Source organism: Pithys albifrons, chromosome 25 (assembly GCF_047495875.1).
Source record: "Pithys albifrons albifrons isolate INPA30051 chromosome 25, PitAlb_v1, whole genome shotgun sequence".
NCBI classification, from domain to species: Eukaryota; Metazoa; Chordata; class Aves; order Passeriformes; family Thamnophilidae; genus Pithys; species Pithys albifrons.
The window spans coordinates 3,462,352-3,477,500 of NC_092482.1; the positions used below are offsets into that span (position 1 = coordinate 3,462,352).

At 56.7% G+C, this 15,149-nt stretch overlaps 2 protein-coding genes across 2 annotated transcripts; one reads left to right on the forward strand and one right to left on the reverse strand.

The window, feature by feature from the left end:
• Positions 1 to 303: 303 nt before the first annotated feature.
• LOC139682789 (myosin light chain, embryonic) lies at positions 304 to 5,203 on the reverse strand. The gene is made up of 7 exons (XM_071577361.1): positions 4,965 to 5,203; positions 4,202 to 4,229; positions 3,513 to 3,662; positions 2,715 to 2,888; positions 2,249 to 2,326; positions 1,546 to 1,589; positions 304 to 512 (listed from the first exon to the last, which is right to left on the reverse strand). Exons 1-6 carry the CDS (start codon positions 5,061 to 5,063, stop codon positions 1,561 to 1,563), a joined length of 558 nt encoding a protein of 185 aa, XP_071433462.1. The 5' UTR covers positions 5,064 to 5,203; the 3' UTR covers positions 304 to 512; positions 1,546 to 1,560.
• A 3,780-nt stretch (positions 5,204 to 8,983) lies between these two features.
• On the forward strand, positions 8,984 to 14,410 carry LOC139682847 (parathyroid hormone/parathyroid hormone-related peptide receptor-like). Its single transcript, XM_071577473.1, has 13 exons — positions 8,984 to 9,061; positions 9,613 to 9,718; positions 10,153 to 10,263; positions 10,387 to 10,511; positions 10,711 to 10,805; positions 11,197 to 11,383; positions 11,749 to 11,902; positions 12,049 to 12,109; positions 12,634 to 12,700; positions 13,107 to 13,205; positions 13,492 to 13,629; positions 13,740 to 13,781; positions 14,084 to 14,410. Exons 1-13 carry the CDS (start codon positions 8,984 to 8,986, stop codon positions 14,408 to 14,410), a joined length of 1,590 nt encoding a protein of 529 aa, XP_071433574.1.
• The last annotated feature ends 739 nt before the right edge of the window (positions 14,411 to 15,149 follow it).

Genomic DNA, 15,149 nt, shown 5'->3' on the forward strand with positions numbered 1-15,149 from the left:
TGAGGGAGCAGAGGCTACAGGTTTGAAAAGGGCAGAGAGGAGGTGAAGAACCTCCCAAAACCAGGGTGTCTGTTTGATGCAATGTATCCCTCATGCTCTCGTTGCTCCAGGGGTGCATCAGCAAGGGGTGGCCAGACTGCAGCCCAGCTCCTCACCCTCAAGGCTGAACTCTTCCCTCTCATTCCCTGCCTTTCCCCCTCTCTCTGGGAATATCCTGTTACCCCTGAGAGCTGGTAGGGACAGAGGGGTCTCCACCACCAACCACATCAATGAGTAGCTCCAAGCCAAAGCAGACAAACCACGTAAGGGAGGAAGGAATTAATTTAATGAGCCAAATGCCACAGGGAATACCCAAAAAGAATAACTTAAAGTTTAAAACCAAGTTGCAGATGTCTCAATGTGCACACACATGGGGACCAACGAGTGGTGGCTCACACCAAACATCACGTGGGAGGGACATGGATGGAGGAATCTCACTCTTCGTGGGGCTCAGTCCAAACATTTCCAGGAGCCTGGGAGACAAAGAGAGAGCTCAATGCAGTGAGTCAGTGTGAGGGTGCTCCTTCCCAGAAAAACTCAAAATGTCAATAACTGGAATCCCATATCACTAAAGAAAGAGTTTTATATGCAAATAGTTTTGTGAAGAATTAAATCTCCTGCTGGCATTTGCCACCCAACCATCTCTATTGCTGAGCTGATGAGCAGGAACTGGAGAGAAATGGATTAAAAAAAAGGATAAAAAGGATGCTGAACATTTAAAGTTCAGACTTCTGTCTGTCTCCATTTTAGTCTTCTGATGTTTAAAGACATTAAATGTTTAATTTATATATTTAGCAGTATATGAAGGTCATTTTTATTTCTTTCTTTCTTCTTTTTTTTTCCTGCTGCTTCACACGGATAAGAAATGTTTAAGGAAAGTAAATAGATTAGCAAACCATAAGAAACTGGCAGGGGAGATTGGGGCCAGCCAGCAATTCAGATTTTCTTTTAAACAGAATAGATTTCAGAGGGATAATTCACCCTAAAAGAAACCTGTTTCTCTCTTGGCCTCAGACAAACTTACAGGAACACAAAAAAGTCTAACAAGCATCCACGGTACATTTTCCATATTCCTTCTAACATTAACAGGAATGTTGATGTTTCTCAATTTAGAAATTTCCTCTCTAAGTACTTTTGTTTTCTTACATGGAGTTCTTCACTGCTGAAGGTTTTAAAATATTCCCACTGGGTGTTGTTGGTGACCCCCTGAGCTCCTGGTGGTGGCACCACAAACCACCCCAACCTCTTTCTTTCTAAGCAGAGACTCCACTCAATTGCCCAGACCACGACTGACCATCTCAGGGTGGTGCTGTCCCAATAAGTTGTGATTGGCAAGAGTTACAAATGAGATTCCTGATCATCAGCACAGCTTTTTGCACCTCCAGACCTGTGATTATTCCTGTGGCATTAATCCACTGCAGGTTTGGGGTTTGGTTGCTCTGGCCCTGGCTGTTCCATGCAGGATTTCCAGTTTTGGAGGAGCAGCAGCAGACCCCACAAACTCACCTGAAGTTTCTCCTTTCAGCCAGACATGATGTGCTTGACGAAAGCTGAGGACAAAGCACAGTGTGAGAGGTCAGAGGGTGCTGAGAGCTCAGGGGTGGGTGGATGGGCAGCCCAAACACCCCAAGGATGCCAGGACTGACATTCCCCCTTCTGTTCCCACTTTCTGCCTGCCACCCCCAACCTGGTTAGGGTGATGCCAACCCTTGGAGACAGGCTGGTACTATTATCCCTGTTTTCTGAGGCCAAGGGAAATGGGTCCTTTCTTTCCTTCAACACTCTCCAATTTTAGTGGTTCCCAGATTTAACCACCCCCCTATTCCAGATTTTCACCCTCTTGGGTCCATGAGTGATCCAGGTCTCCGACTGTTCCCAATTAGCCTCTGCTGTGAAAGATGCTGGCTGTGTTTGGTTTTGATGGCTAACAACAAAACAGTGCCAAAATGGGATAAACCAGCCCCAAACCCCTTGGAAATATGCTGCCTTCAGCTGCTTTTCCTGGAAATCACTGGCACAACCACCTTGTTCCCACCCCAGCTGATTTGTCTCAGTGCTCTTTTTGGAAAGGTTTGGAGGGTGGTCCACACCTCCCTCCCAGGGATCAGCAATGTCAAGGTTGGAAAAGACTTTTAAGATCCTTGAGCCCAGCTGGGATTTGCACCCTAAGACAAGATGACTGTGTCTGAGATGGGGATCTCTCACTTACCTTCATAGTTGATACAGCCATTGGCATCTTCCTGCCCTGCCAGGAGCTGCTCCACCTCGCTTTCTGTCATCTTCTCCCCTGGAAGAGGAGGATGGGGAAGTGAGGGGAAGGGTTCTCTGCCTTCCCATCCTTGTTCCAGAGAGCCAAAGCCACCAGAGGAAGGAATAGGGGATTAAAGATGAGCTGTGTGCCCACAGCCAGGTGGGACATGGTGGAGAGAGGGTCAAGCTGCAGATGTCTGATAACTGAGGATGTTCTGGACTCTCCACCTCACCTGGAGCACACCTGAGCTGTGGCATGAGGTGGAACAGGCCACGCAATCAGGAGCCATTGACTCCCACAAGAGCCTTCAAGCAGCAGAGTGAGAACAATCTCTGTGACACAACACCAGCCAACCACCCAGGCCAGTTGCCCAGGAGGAGCTGTGGGTGGCCCTGCCCCGTGCCCTCCTGGGGCCAGCCCGTACCCAGCGTGACCAGCACGTGGCGCAGCTCGGCCCCCATGACCATCCCGTTGCCCTCCTTGTCGAAGACACGCAGCCCTTCCACAAAGTCCTCGAAGGTGCCCTGCTCCTTGTTGCGGGTGAAGTGCTGCAGGATGGGCAGGAAGGTCTCGAAGTCCAACATCTTTGTGTGCATTTCTGGAAGGGGGGAAGGAGATGAGGTCAGAGATATATTTATATCACAGAATATTCTGAGTTGGAAGGGACCCATGAGGATCATCAAGTCCAACTCTTAAGTGAGTGACCCATGAGGGGATCAAACCACAACCTTGGAGTTACAAGCACTGTGCTCTGAGGCTGAACTCTGCTTAACCCTCATGGGCTCTTTTCCATCAGGGTACAGGGGAGAAGCCCCATGAAGAGATAGGACTATTCTATTACACTTGGGATTGGAAATCCATATGAGGAATATGGCACTAACACCAGGGGACTGCACAGACACCCCTGACATCAGCCCAGAATTAAAGCGGCAGGTGGGTCCTCCATCACCAGGGCAATGTGGCCACCGTGGGACTGGTCTGGTTACACCAGTTTGTGCCAGTTCAGGGTCAGATCTGCCAAGCATCCCTTGCCACCATCCCTGGATGAGCAATGCCTGTTTCTCACATCAGCCATGGTATGGGGAAGAGGAGTGAAGGGGAAAAATTTCCTCTTCAATTCCTTCACCTCGCAGGGTTGTTCCTACAGGGAACATAATCCTTTACGTGCTGCCAGGGAGCACAGGGATTGCTTGTCCCCCCTGTGTGCCCAGTTTGCTGTCACCTTCTGGTTTGGGCTTGCCCAGCACCTTGAGGACCTCGGCGTTGGTGGGGTTGTGTCCGAGCGCCCGCAGCACGTCCCCGCACTGCCCGTAGCTGATCTGCATCGTCCCCGCCGGCGTCCGGTCAAACAGCCCGAAGGCTTCTCTGAACTCTGCGGGGAGAAGAGCCCAGCTGTGCCCAGCTGTGCCCACTCCCTTTCCCACTCCTCCAAAGTGAGTCCTGCCTGGCAGGCAGGGAAGGGATGGACAGGTGTGGGGTGGGCGCCTTCTGAGTGTGTCACAGCCCTGTATGAGCTTGAGCAACGTGGGCTGGAGGTTGCCAGACTCCTTGGACGAGTCCTGCAGTTCCTAGAGCAGGTTTTGTCACCCGTGCAGAGCTGGCTGGGTCACCTGGTGGGTCGCTGGATCCCAGCAGGCTCTGCTGTGGGACATTCCTGCTCATCCCCTTTTCCACTCCTGGGCCAGGCTGCCCCTGCGTTGCCAGGGGCTGCTCCTCCCACCAGAACCCCGGACTTTGACCCAGGCTGCGTCTCACGCCTGAATGAGAAATACCTTTTCCTGCTGGGCTTTCCCCTGGGAGGGGGTTTGATGTGCGGGGCCTCGGCTCTCATGTCTGCGGTGAAAAACTACCTGGAAAAAGGATTCCCCATTTCTAAAGCCATCTCTGGGAGGGGCTGAATTTGGCGCTTACCTTCGATCTGCTCTGCTGTGAATTCAATCTGTGAAGAGAAGGGAACAGAGCTGGGCATGAGGGGTGTGTCACTGCTGGGGGAACAAAGGGGCTGTCCCCTCTGGAGCTCTCCCTCCCCAGGGGCAGGGGCCGTATCCATGCCGTGGCCAGCCGAGTTCCCTGCACAAAACACAGCCAGCAGCAGCGTGGGGGGCAGGCAGGAGGGATGCTCAGACCGCAGTCAGGGCTATTTTGGGTGGAAAGGATGTTATTTTAAGGCCTGATCCCTACTTGAAGTGATTAAACAGCCTCTGTCCGAGCTGAGCCTGCTCTTAATAGCTCTCCTGCCACAGCTCTGGCTTAAAAACGTGACTCTCCCAGGGAATCACAGAAAAATCCAGCTCCCATTGTGGAGACTTGGATAAAAGAGGCTCTTACGTGGAGGAGGCAACAAAATCCTTTCGGCTGGAGACAGTGGATGGCAGGGAAGGTTTTTATTGCCGCTGGGGCCCCGACACGGGGTCTCAGCAGGAGCCGGGGGGTTTCGACCCCATCGCGGTTCCCTCCAGCGGGTGCCGTGCAGGGCTAGGTGGGAAGGCTAAAACATCCCCCCGGCAGGGAGGGCATCTCTCCCAGCCCGCTGCATCCGCACAGCCTGGCGATCCGCCCCTCCCAAGCCTGGCTCCCGGCCTGGCTCACGCCTTTTGTGCCGCGCTTGGCATCGCCCGTGCCCGGCGGGTGACGGGCACCAAGGAGGGCGGGAACGCCTCCGTTCCCCACTCACCTTCACGCTCTTGGGATCGAAGGCAGGTTCCCGGCACGGCTCCGAACCCGCCGCTGCTTTGCCTGTGTCTTTCTTCGGCTCGGGTTTCTTGAGCGGCATCTCCGGGCTGTGTGGAGGGGCAGGGTGGGTCCTGCCGCCGCCAACGGAGGGATGGATGAAAGGCAAAGCTGCTCTTCCCTTATATACGGAGCCCGGTGCTCACCCCGGAGGGGCAGGCCAGCTGCTGGAGCAACTGCTACTTACTATAAAAGGAAGAAAACTCAAAGGAGAGGGGCCCCAATTTGACAATTGCCCATTGTCATCGCCTCCTGGCTCGGCAAAGCCACCAGCTGCCCCCCCCCAGCTGCAAAAAGGGGGGACATCTCCCCCTCCAGCACCTGCACCGGGTGGGCTGCGTGGGGGTTGCTTGTTAATGATCACTGAAAACCTAAACGGCCACGGGGCCTGGCCAGAAAATAGCAACGTGGTGGCTGATGAACCTGCCGCGATACCCAGCGGGGGCCGGGGCTGCAGAGCCCTTTTAAGCCCAGGATTTATGAGCTGCTCCTTCAAAGGAGCTCAAAACTCTCTGAATGAGCCCCCCACGGCCTCGTGCTCAGGATCTGGTTTGCCCCATTGTCTTCCCAAGGTTGGGAAGGCCACACTGTAGGAGCTCACCTGGCCTGGGATGGCTAATGAGGTAACACTAATGATGGCCAAAGCCAGCACTGAATTCACCAGCTCGGGGTAAATTTCCCAGCCCTGCACAGCCCATCCCAAGCAGCCCCAAAACCTGCAGGGCAGATGGGGTGTCCTTCTGGGTCCCCTCCAGTCACTGGGCAGACTCCAAAGGGAGATCTTCCTGCTCCCACCCTCCTCTCATAGAATCCTAGAATGGATTGGGTTGGAAAAGACCTCCGAGATCATCAAGTCCAACCCTTGGTCCTACTCCAGTCCCTTTACCAGATCATGGCACTCAGTGCCACGGCCAAGCTCAGCTGAAAAACCTCCAGGGATGGGGAATCCACCCCCTGTCTGGGCAGCCCATTCCAATCCCTGAGCACTCTCTCTGCAAAGAATTTCTTTCTGCTCTCCAACTTCAATTTCCCCTGGCAGAGCTTGAGCCCATCGTGCCCCCTTGTCCTATTGCTGAGTGCCTGGGAGAAGAGACCAACCCCCACCTGGCCAGAACTTCCCCTCAGGGAGTTCCAGACAGTGCTGAGGTCACCTCTGAGCCTCCTCTTCTCCAGGCTAAACACCCCCAGCTCCCTCATGAGTCTCTCCCCATAGGACTTGTACTCCAGGACTTATCTCCCAACTGTTTGAAGACTGATGGAATAAGCAGAACTCATGGAGGTTCAGCATTCCAGGAAACAGGGTTACGATGAGACATCCTAAACCATCAACTAAACGTAGCCAGGTTGGCCCAGGGCACAGGAGGAGGAAAGTGCTCTCAGGCACACAGTAGGATTGTTGGGGTGTCTGTGCAGGGCCAGGAGTTGGACTGGATGATCCTTGGGGTCCCTTCCCACTCAGGGTATTCCATGACTCTGTGAAAACCCACCCCTAGTTTGCACCAGGGTCTGAGAATTGGTGTTCTGGTAATAGAAATAAATGGAAAATAGATTTGCAACAGAAGAGAGTGTTCTCTGTGGGTTGGAGGTGCTGCACAGCCTCGTCTCTCCATCTGCGTAAATTGGGCTCAGGGGTGGTTGGAAGCCTCTGGATGGCACAGAATCCTGTGGGATGATGTTAGTCCTGGTGCCAGAGCTACCATGTCTTGGTGCTGGCTGGAGTCTGAGCCATTATACTTTTACATAAACACATATATATCCACACTCTGTTATGTGTGTATTGAAGTGTTGTTTACACACAGATGTAGAACATGCTGGTTTATTTGTATTTTCAGTGGCTCAGGCTTGGCATGACCAGGCAGGGTCTAACCCTGCTGTTTCAGAGCTGATGGAATTGGATGTCAGCAGCTCAGCCCTGTGCTCAGAGCCCCCCAGTCTCTCCCTGGCTGGAGCCAGAGACTGAGCCAGTGCCAGGGGTCAAGGGGGGTCACTCCGGAGGGGGACCAGCCACAAACTCCTGGGAACTGGCTGTGTGTGTCACCTCCTGATTTGCTGTCATAGACGGGAGCTGAGGGGGCTGGAAGATGAGGCTGACTGGGTGTCATTTGCAATCATTGTTTGCCAGAGCTCTCTAGAACATAACAAGTCATTTAGCTAAAAAACCCAGCGCCTTTTGCTAAGTGTGAACTCGGAGCCCGGGTCAGGTTTCGCCTGGGAAATCAAGGGAATCAGATTGCCCCTGAGCTGCCTCCCCCTCAGCATCCACCCGACTCCAAAATAACCTCTCCTTAACTCCATCCTCACTCCCCGGCAGCTCCTGGGTCAGAAATGAGACCCAGCAGAGCCTTCAGAAAGCACAGAATCGTAGAATCGATTGGATTGGAAAAGATCTCCGAGATCATCAAGTCCAACCCTTGGTCCGGCTCCAGTCCATGATTCCTGCAGTTTCGTTGTTTATCCCTCCGTTCCCCCCCCCCCGTGCCCGTGAGGCATCCTGAGGATGCTCCGCGGTGATGCCCCGATCTGTGCCACACCCACGGGACGGGCAGCTGCCAAGATGCCCCTGATCCCTCCTTGATTTCCAGCCGATGGCCACGGCAGGGCTTGTTTTCCTGTCTGATTCCATCGGCGGGAGCGGCAGCTCCTCCTGTGCCCTGTCCTGTGGATTTTCCTCAGCCGCTCTGCTCCCTCCCTTGCCAGGGTTGCCCCGCAGAGTCCTGACCTTCCTGCGGGGGCTCTGCTGCTCTGAGGGATTGTGGGGCTGACAGAGCACCAAGAGCTGAGCCTGGGCGTGGATTACCCGGGCCACGGGAGGGGCCCGGCCTGGGAGCTGCTTTTCCTGGGATTTGGCACTGGGCTGTTGAATTCCAGCCTCATCCCGCTAATGGGGACCTGCTCGGGAAACAAGAACTGCCCTTTTTTGTGCCCCAATTCCCCAGGGGGACACTCGGGCTGCGGGGGGGACACAAGGTGTTGGAGCTGGTGATGTGGTGGGAGCAGGCTGGGAATCAGGGGACAGCCCTGGGCTTCCCTGGGGGGATGCAGGTGCCAAGGGATGGGTGACATCTGCAGTGGGACCAGCTCTGACCTGATGCCCACGAACCGCCCAGTCCTGTGGAACCCCACCCAGGTGGCAGCTCCCTCCGTGTCCCCACCTGGCCCATGGAGCCTCCAGCCCCTCTGCAGAAGCCCAATTAGAGACACCAAGTGAGGGGCTTGGGGAGCAGGACTGATCCCAGAACATCACCCAAAACACACCCCAGCCCCAGAGAAGGAAAAGGGTTAAACTGGCGTTTGTCTGTAAGACGTCCCATCTCAGGAGCATCGGCAGAGGTGCCGCTCACGTGCTTGCACCCTCTGCCTCCCTCCATCCAGCCACCTCACCGGGATATTCCCACCTTCCCCCGGCTCCCTGGGACCAGTCTGGGGCTGGAGGGGACGGAGCAGCGCAGGGGCAGCGGGGGATGCTGTGACAGCTGAAAAATGAGCCATCAGGCAGTGAGAGAAGTTTCTGAAAAGAGAAAAGGAATCTGCCTTGAACGAAGAGGATTTTAGCACCTCGGGCTAAGCCAATAAACCTCTGCCATCCCCATCCGAACGGGAATTGTTTGCACACGCTTCAGGAGCTGCTTAAAGCCGGTGAGACACGGAGAGGGAATAGGATCAAGCTTTGTGGGGGGAGAAATCCCCCGTCTGGAGAGCCTGCGAGCAGATCCCGATAGTGCTGCCGGGGCAGTGCCCGCCGGGACAGGGCAGGGGGTCTCACCCCGGGGCTGCCCCAGCCCTGAGCAACCGGGGACAGGCTGTGCCCACGTTGCCATCTCACCTCGGCGGGGCCGCAGCCGGGAAGGCGCTCCCAGAAGATGCTCCGTCCTGCTGAACACCCCAGCCCTCTCCATCACTCACGGCCCTGGGCTGGCAGCGATTCGGGTCCCTGAGGTCCCCACCGAGTGACACAGTGCCACCATGGAGGCACCTGTCCCCGTGGGGGGCATCACCCTGGCTCTGCTCTGCTGCTTTCTCCTGAGCTCTGCCTGGGCTCTGGTAAGTCTGTGTGGCCCCGTGGGCTGCTCCGGTCCCTGTCCTGCTTTACACCTGGTCCCCGTCCGGCTTTACACCTCCCTGGATGTGCCACCCGCCCCAGGCGGGGCCGTCTCTGCTCTCCGGGCTGCAGGTCCCGCTCTGCAGGCGGAGCCGGGCGGGAGGGCAGAGATCGCCACGGCCGCTAAAAGCTTCCCAGCAGCCGTGGAGGCACCGCGGTGTGATGGTTTTTCCATTTCTTGGACGCATCCAGGCCAAGGGTCAGTCCTTGGAGGCGCTGGGGGAACGGAGTGGGAGGTTTACTGTCAGGAGCCTGACATGCCAATGATTTCTGCACAGAAACATGGACATGGACCACAGAGAGAGTGGGAGGGGGCTTGGGGTCACCCTCAGCCTGGGAACAGGGGAAAAATGAGAGCAGGAAGGCAGGAAGAGGTTTTTTTCTTCCCTGTGTTGTTGAACCCATCCAAAGCCACCCAAACCTGTCCTGGAGAGGGTTGGGAGAGCACGGCCATGGTCTGATCCAAGGGGGCACTCAAGTTTTGTTTGGGCAGGTGGACCCTGATGACGTTCTCACAAAAGAAGAGCAGATCTATCTCCTGGTGGAAGCCAAGGAGAAGTGTCAGAGGGACATAAAGGCCCAGCTGGAGAAGATCAGAGGTATTGTCCCTCCCCTGTGTGTGCTCAGCCAGCCCTGGTGGAGCTGCTTACCCTGTCCCCTACAGTGGGAGAGGGATGGGCCAGGGACATGGGGCTCTGGAGGGTCTGTGGAGCTCCTGAGGGTTTGTGGAGCTCCTGAGGGTCTCTGGAGCTCGGGGCTCCCTGGCTGCTTTGGAAACAATCAGGTGCTAATCACGTCATCACCCTGATAAGCCAGCGCTGGCTGCAGCATTTTCCAGACAGCCCCAGGTACACAGAGAGCTGTGGAGGGGCCTCAGCCTCCCTGGAAGAGGTGGGATGTGATGGGATGTGTTCCCCTCCCTGGCCCCCAGCTCTGCAGCCCAAGGGTGATGTGTGGCAGCGTTTCCCTCTCCCTTGGTCCCTGGGAGGTTGTGCTGAGGGAGGTGTGAGACGTGTCTTTGCTCTCTGGCCAGACCCCAGCTGCCCTCCAGAGTGGGATGGGATCATCTGCTGGCCCAGGGGCTCCCCCAGCCAGGAGGTGTCAGTGCCCTGCCCCGAATACATCTACGACTTCAACCACAAAGGTGAGTGCTGGTCCCTGGGCAGGGAGTGACCAGTCACCTCCCCTCTGTGACATCCATGGGCAGGGACCTGTTGGGGCTTCCCGTGGGTCCTCCTGCTGTCATGGTGCCCTTGGCTGTTCCCAGGTCATGCCTACAGGTACTGCAGTGCCTATGGCACCTGGGCCATGGCTCTCAGCATCAACAAGACCTGGGCCAACTACACTGAGTGTGCTCTGCTCTTCTCCTCCGAGAGCCGGAGCCGCGAGAAGGTGACTTTGCTTGTCAGAGGTGCTGGGAAGGGGTTGGGGTGGGCACTGAGCAGGCACTGAGGGCCAGGGGAGCTGCTGGGAGAGCAGGAGGCTCTTCCTGCTCCTCTCCCCAGACCAGCCCTGCTCCCCCCGTGCTCTCAGCCCAGGGCTGGGGGCGCTGGGGGTGGAGGGGCCGTGGAGCTCAGCCCTTCCCTTGCAGGAGGTGTTTGAGCGCCTGCACCTGATGTACACGGTCGGCTACTCCGTGTCCCTGGTGTCCCTCATTGTCGCCGTCTGCATCCTCTCCTACTTCAAGTAAGGAGAGGCCAAACCCCATCCCTGTGTGGGGACAACCCTCCTCCTGCCCTTGGCCACACACACCCCCTGAGGAGGGGGGGCAGCCCCAAGGGAATGGGAACCGACCCCACACCCAGCACAGACATCAGACACCTCCCCCAAACACCCCTGGTGTGATCAGCTCCATCTCCTGGCAGGGGTGGACACCCCACGTGCCCCCAGCTCTGGTTGCTGTGCTGACACCCCAGTGCTCATCTCTGGGCCCCCCACACCACCCAAGTGTGACGAGTTTGCTGTGGGTGTCACCTCCCTGCCCTGTCGGTGTCATCTCCCTGCCCTGTGGGTGTCACCTCCCTGCCCTGTCGGTGTCACCTCCCTGCCCTGTCGGTGTCACCTCCCTGCCCCGCAGGCGCCTGCACTGCACTCGGAACTACATCCACGTCCACCTCTTCACCTCCTTCATCTGCCGTGCCCTCAGCATCTTCGTGAAGGACGTGGTGCTCTACTCGGGGCCCCTGGGTGGGGACACTGACAGGATGAGGGAGGATGACTTCAAGGCTGGGATGGGCCCCTCGCCGGGACAGCGGAGCCACCTGGCAAGTGGAGTGCTGAGAGAGGGGGCAGGATGGGGGGAAAAGGGGATTTAGGAGCTCTGGGGCAAGGGATGTGCTTGGGACCCTCCCAGACTGGGGTTGTGCTGCTCAGGGGAGGGCATGAAGGGCCACCTTGGGCTCTGTCTGGCTCCTCCTGGTCCTGGTGCCACAGCAAAGGTCGGAGCTATGGAGAGGGTTGGTCTGCAGTTTGTGTCCTGGGACAGGGACAGGGAGTACCTGTGCTGTGGGAAAGGAGATACTGGAATATCCCAGGGGGAAAAGTGGGTGCCTGCAGGAGGAACACGGGGCACAGAGACCAGAGAGCAGAAGCCACCAGGTTTTGCTTTTGGGGACCTCTGTGTTCACAGGTTGGCTGCAAGGTGGTGGTGACTCTCTTCCTCTATTTTCTGGCCACCAACCACTACTGGATCCTGGTGGAAGGTCTCTACCTGCACAGCCTGATCTTCATGGCCTTCCTCTCCAACAAGAGCTACCTGTGGGTGCTCATCATCATCGGCTGGGGTGAGCACAGGCCCCAACACCAGCCGTGGTCCCTGTGGGCAGCTGGGAGCTGTGGCATCACATAAGGGCAATGGGAGGCAGGAACTGGTTGGATCTGCACATGTGATGCTTCAGCCCAGCTCCCTGCTCTGGTTCTGCCCCTCCAGGTGTCCCTGCTGTGTTTGTGTCCATCTGGGCCAGCGTCAGGGCCTCGCTGGCAGACACACAGTACGTAACACCCACTTCTCCAGCAGCCCTTGGGGAGAGAAAGAGGGATTTGCTAATGCCAGCAAGGTATTTGTGGGCACCAGAGTTTGGGAAGGAAAATTTCCCAAAGGAGAATGAGGAGGAAACAGTTTCAAGGCTTGTTCATAAAATTGGCAGTAATGCAGAGGGAGTGTTTGGTTCTGTGTTTGGGATTACACCACAAACTGATCAGTGCTAAGACAGATGTTAAAGGGCATGTTCTGGACTGAGACATTTTAAAAGGACAAAGGCCACCAAATGTTCATCAGGAATTTGGGATGAGGTGGCCAAGGAGCCCTCAGGAATATTAATGCTAATTTGCACCTGATTTGCCCCACTATGGTGGTCATAAATGTAGCTATGGGTGAAGATTTACACTATCCCACCAAGGAGGGAAAGGGTGGGAGACGGAGCATTAGTTGGGGGCACAGGGAGCCATCAGCCAGCAGTTTTCCTTACCAGGGATGTCAGGATTCTCCAAGGTGTTTCTTTACTGGTCTTTTCAGGTGCTGGGACCTCAGTGCAGGGAACATGAAGTGGATTTATCAGGTCCCCATTTTGGCTGCCATCGTGGTAAGAATCAGAACCACAGAAACATTTAGGTTGGAAAAGACCTCCAAGATCATCAGCTCCAAGCTGTGCCTGATCCCCCTCTTATCAACCAGCCCAGAGCACCGAGTGCCACTTCCAGGGCCTCTTTAACTCCACCACCTCCCTGGGCAGTCCCTTCCAGTGCTTGAATCCTGTGTCTGAATCTCCCAATCCCTTCTGGGGAAAGGGTTCAATGAGACCCAGAGCTGTTTGCTTGTGGCCACTGGGGTTGTGTCCTCAGCACTGGGGAGGGCCCTGAGAGATCCAGGTCCCTCCCTGCCCTGCCCATGGCATCCCCCCATGTCCCTGCCTGCTCCTGTCCCAGGGGACTCCTGGGGCAGACCTGGGGGCACCATGGGCAGCAACTTCAGTGGGTGTCTGTTGGCAGGTGAACTTCTTCCTCTTCCTCAACATCGTCCGGGTTTTGGCCTCCAAGCTCTGGGAGACCCCCACGGGCAAGCTGGACCCTCGGCAGCAGTACAGGCAAGTGCTGTGCAGCAGAGCCTGCTCTGTGTCCTCACTGTGGAGCTGAGAGGGCTCCCAGGGGGTTGGGAGGGAGGAGGGAAGGAGGGTAGCAGGGTGGTGGCAGCTCAGGAGGGAGGGAGGGTGGCAGGGTGGTGGCAGCTCAGGAGGGAGGGAGGGTGGCAGGGTGGCAGCTCAGTTGGATGGAAACATGGCCCAGGAGCTCAGGCTGTGCCTCTCCCTTCTCCAAGCTGGACACAGCATCCAGCAGCTCCCAGCTAAGGGCCCCAAGGTTTTCTCCTCTCAGGAAGCTGCTGAAGTCCACGCTGGTGCTGATGCCCCTCTTTGGGGTGCACTACGTGGTGTTCATGGCCATGCCCTACACCGAGGTCTCTGGGGTGCTGTGGCAGATCCAGATGCACTACGAGATGCTCTTTAACTCCTCCCAGGTGTGTTCCACGGGGCTGCCTCTGCCAGGCACTGAGAGATGTGCCAGGGAGGCCCAGGGAGAACATCCCAGCTCAGGCCTCAAACTCCACCTCTCTTGGTCTCTTGGCAGGGTTTCTTTGTGGCTTTTATCTACTGTTTTTGCAACGGGGAGGTAAGTGAGAAGTGAGAGCAGCTCAGCTCAGCCCCCGTGGGGATGGGAAAGTCAACCCCCAGCCCTGGACTGGGATAACCAGAGGAAAAACTTGGATCCATCCCTTTCAGGAGGATTTGGATGGGGAAGGGAAGGTTTGGGAAGGGAAGGAAAGGTTTGAGAAGGGAAGGGAAGGTTTGGGAAGGGAGAAGGGCAAGGAAGGGAAGGGAGGGAAGGGGAAAGAGAAAGGAGAAAGGGAGGAGAGGGGAGGGAAAGGGGAAAGGCTGTTTAGCTGTGCACAGCAGTGCTCTCACATCTCTCAGGTGCAGGCAGAGATTAAGAAAGCCCATTTTCGGAGGTTGCTGGCGCTGGATTTGGGGCAGAAGGCTCGCCCTGGGAGCTGCTGCAGGGCAGGGACAGCCTCCCACGGCCCCCCGAGCTGCAGCTCCAGCGTGGCCGGGCGGGGCCCGGGGGGGGCCCGGCGAGGGCTGCTGTTCCCCCCGGGCTGGCCCTGCCTGCCAGGACACACCCCCAGCCCCTGCCCCGCTCGGGACACGAGCCACAAACCCCCCACAGAACACACGGTGGATCTGACGGACCTGACCCAGTGCCATCCCAACCCCAGCAAGGAGCTGGAGACGATGCTGTGAAGGGGACGGTGTGGTTCCCAGTTGGACATCCAGCTGTGCCTGGAAAGATGCTGATCCCCACACTTCAGACTTCTAAACTTTGCGTGGAGAGCCAGGGTAGGGAGAGCAGCTGGAATAACCAGCTCCCTTTCCCTGGCACCAGCGTGCAAAGGGACCATGTGCTGTCACTCCTCCTGGCCCCAAAAAGAGCCAAAAAACCCTTCATTCTTCTCCACCTGCAAGTGACTGATGTGATGTCTGTGCATGCAAAGCTTTGGGTCTGCCCCAGGAAACCCTCCATGCTCACTCCAGCCTCTCCAGCACATGTAAAGCCAATTCCTGAGCTCACAGTCCTGCCTGGAGAGCACAGAGTGCCCACAGAGCTGTCCCTGCCCTCATATCCAGCTCATGGGTGGGGTGAACAACACACAACCACAAACAGGGAGCAGAAGGCACTGGGACAGGGTGGGCTGAGGGAGGCAGGACAAGTGTCATGGCCTGGAAGGGCACAGGAAAAGCCCCCCCACCTCATCCATGAACTCACAGGCCCTGCATGCAAGAGTCATGGCCCTGTCATCTCACTGCAGGCTGAACATGAATAAAGAGTCTGTCTGGCTTGTTTCCATCCTTATATTCCATTATGGACACAGCAACTGGTTGCTGCAGAGCAGCAGTGGGTGTGAAGGGCTGGAAATCCAGCCCTGGTGCCAGCCAGGTCTGCTCTCACAGCCAGGGACAGGCAGCCCCTCTGCACCTGCAC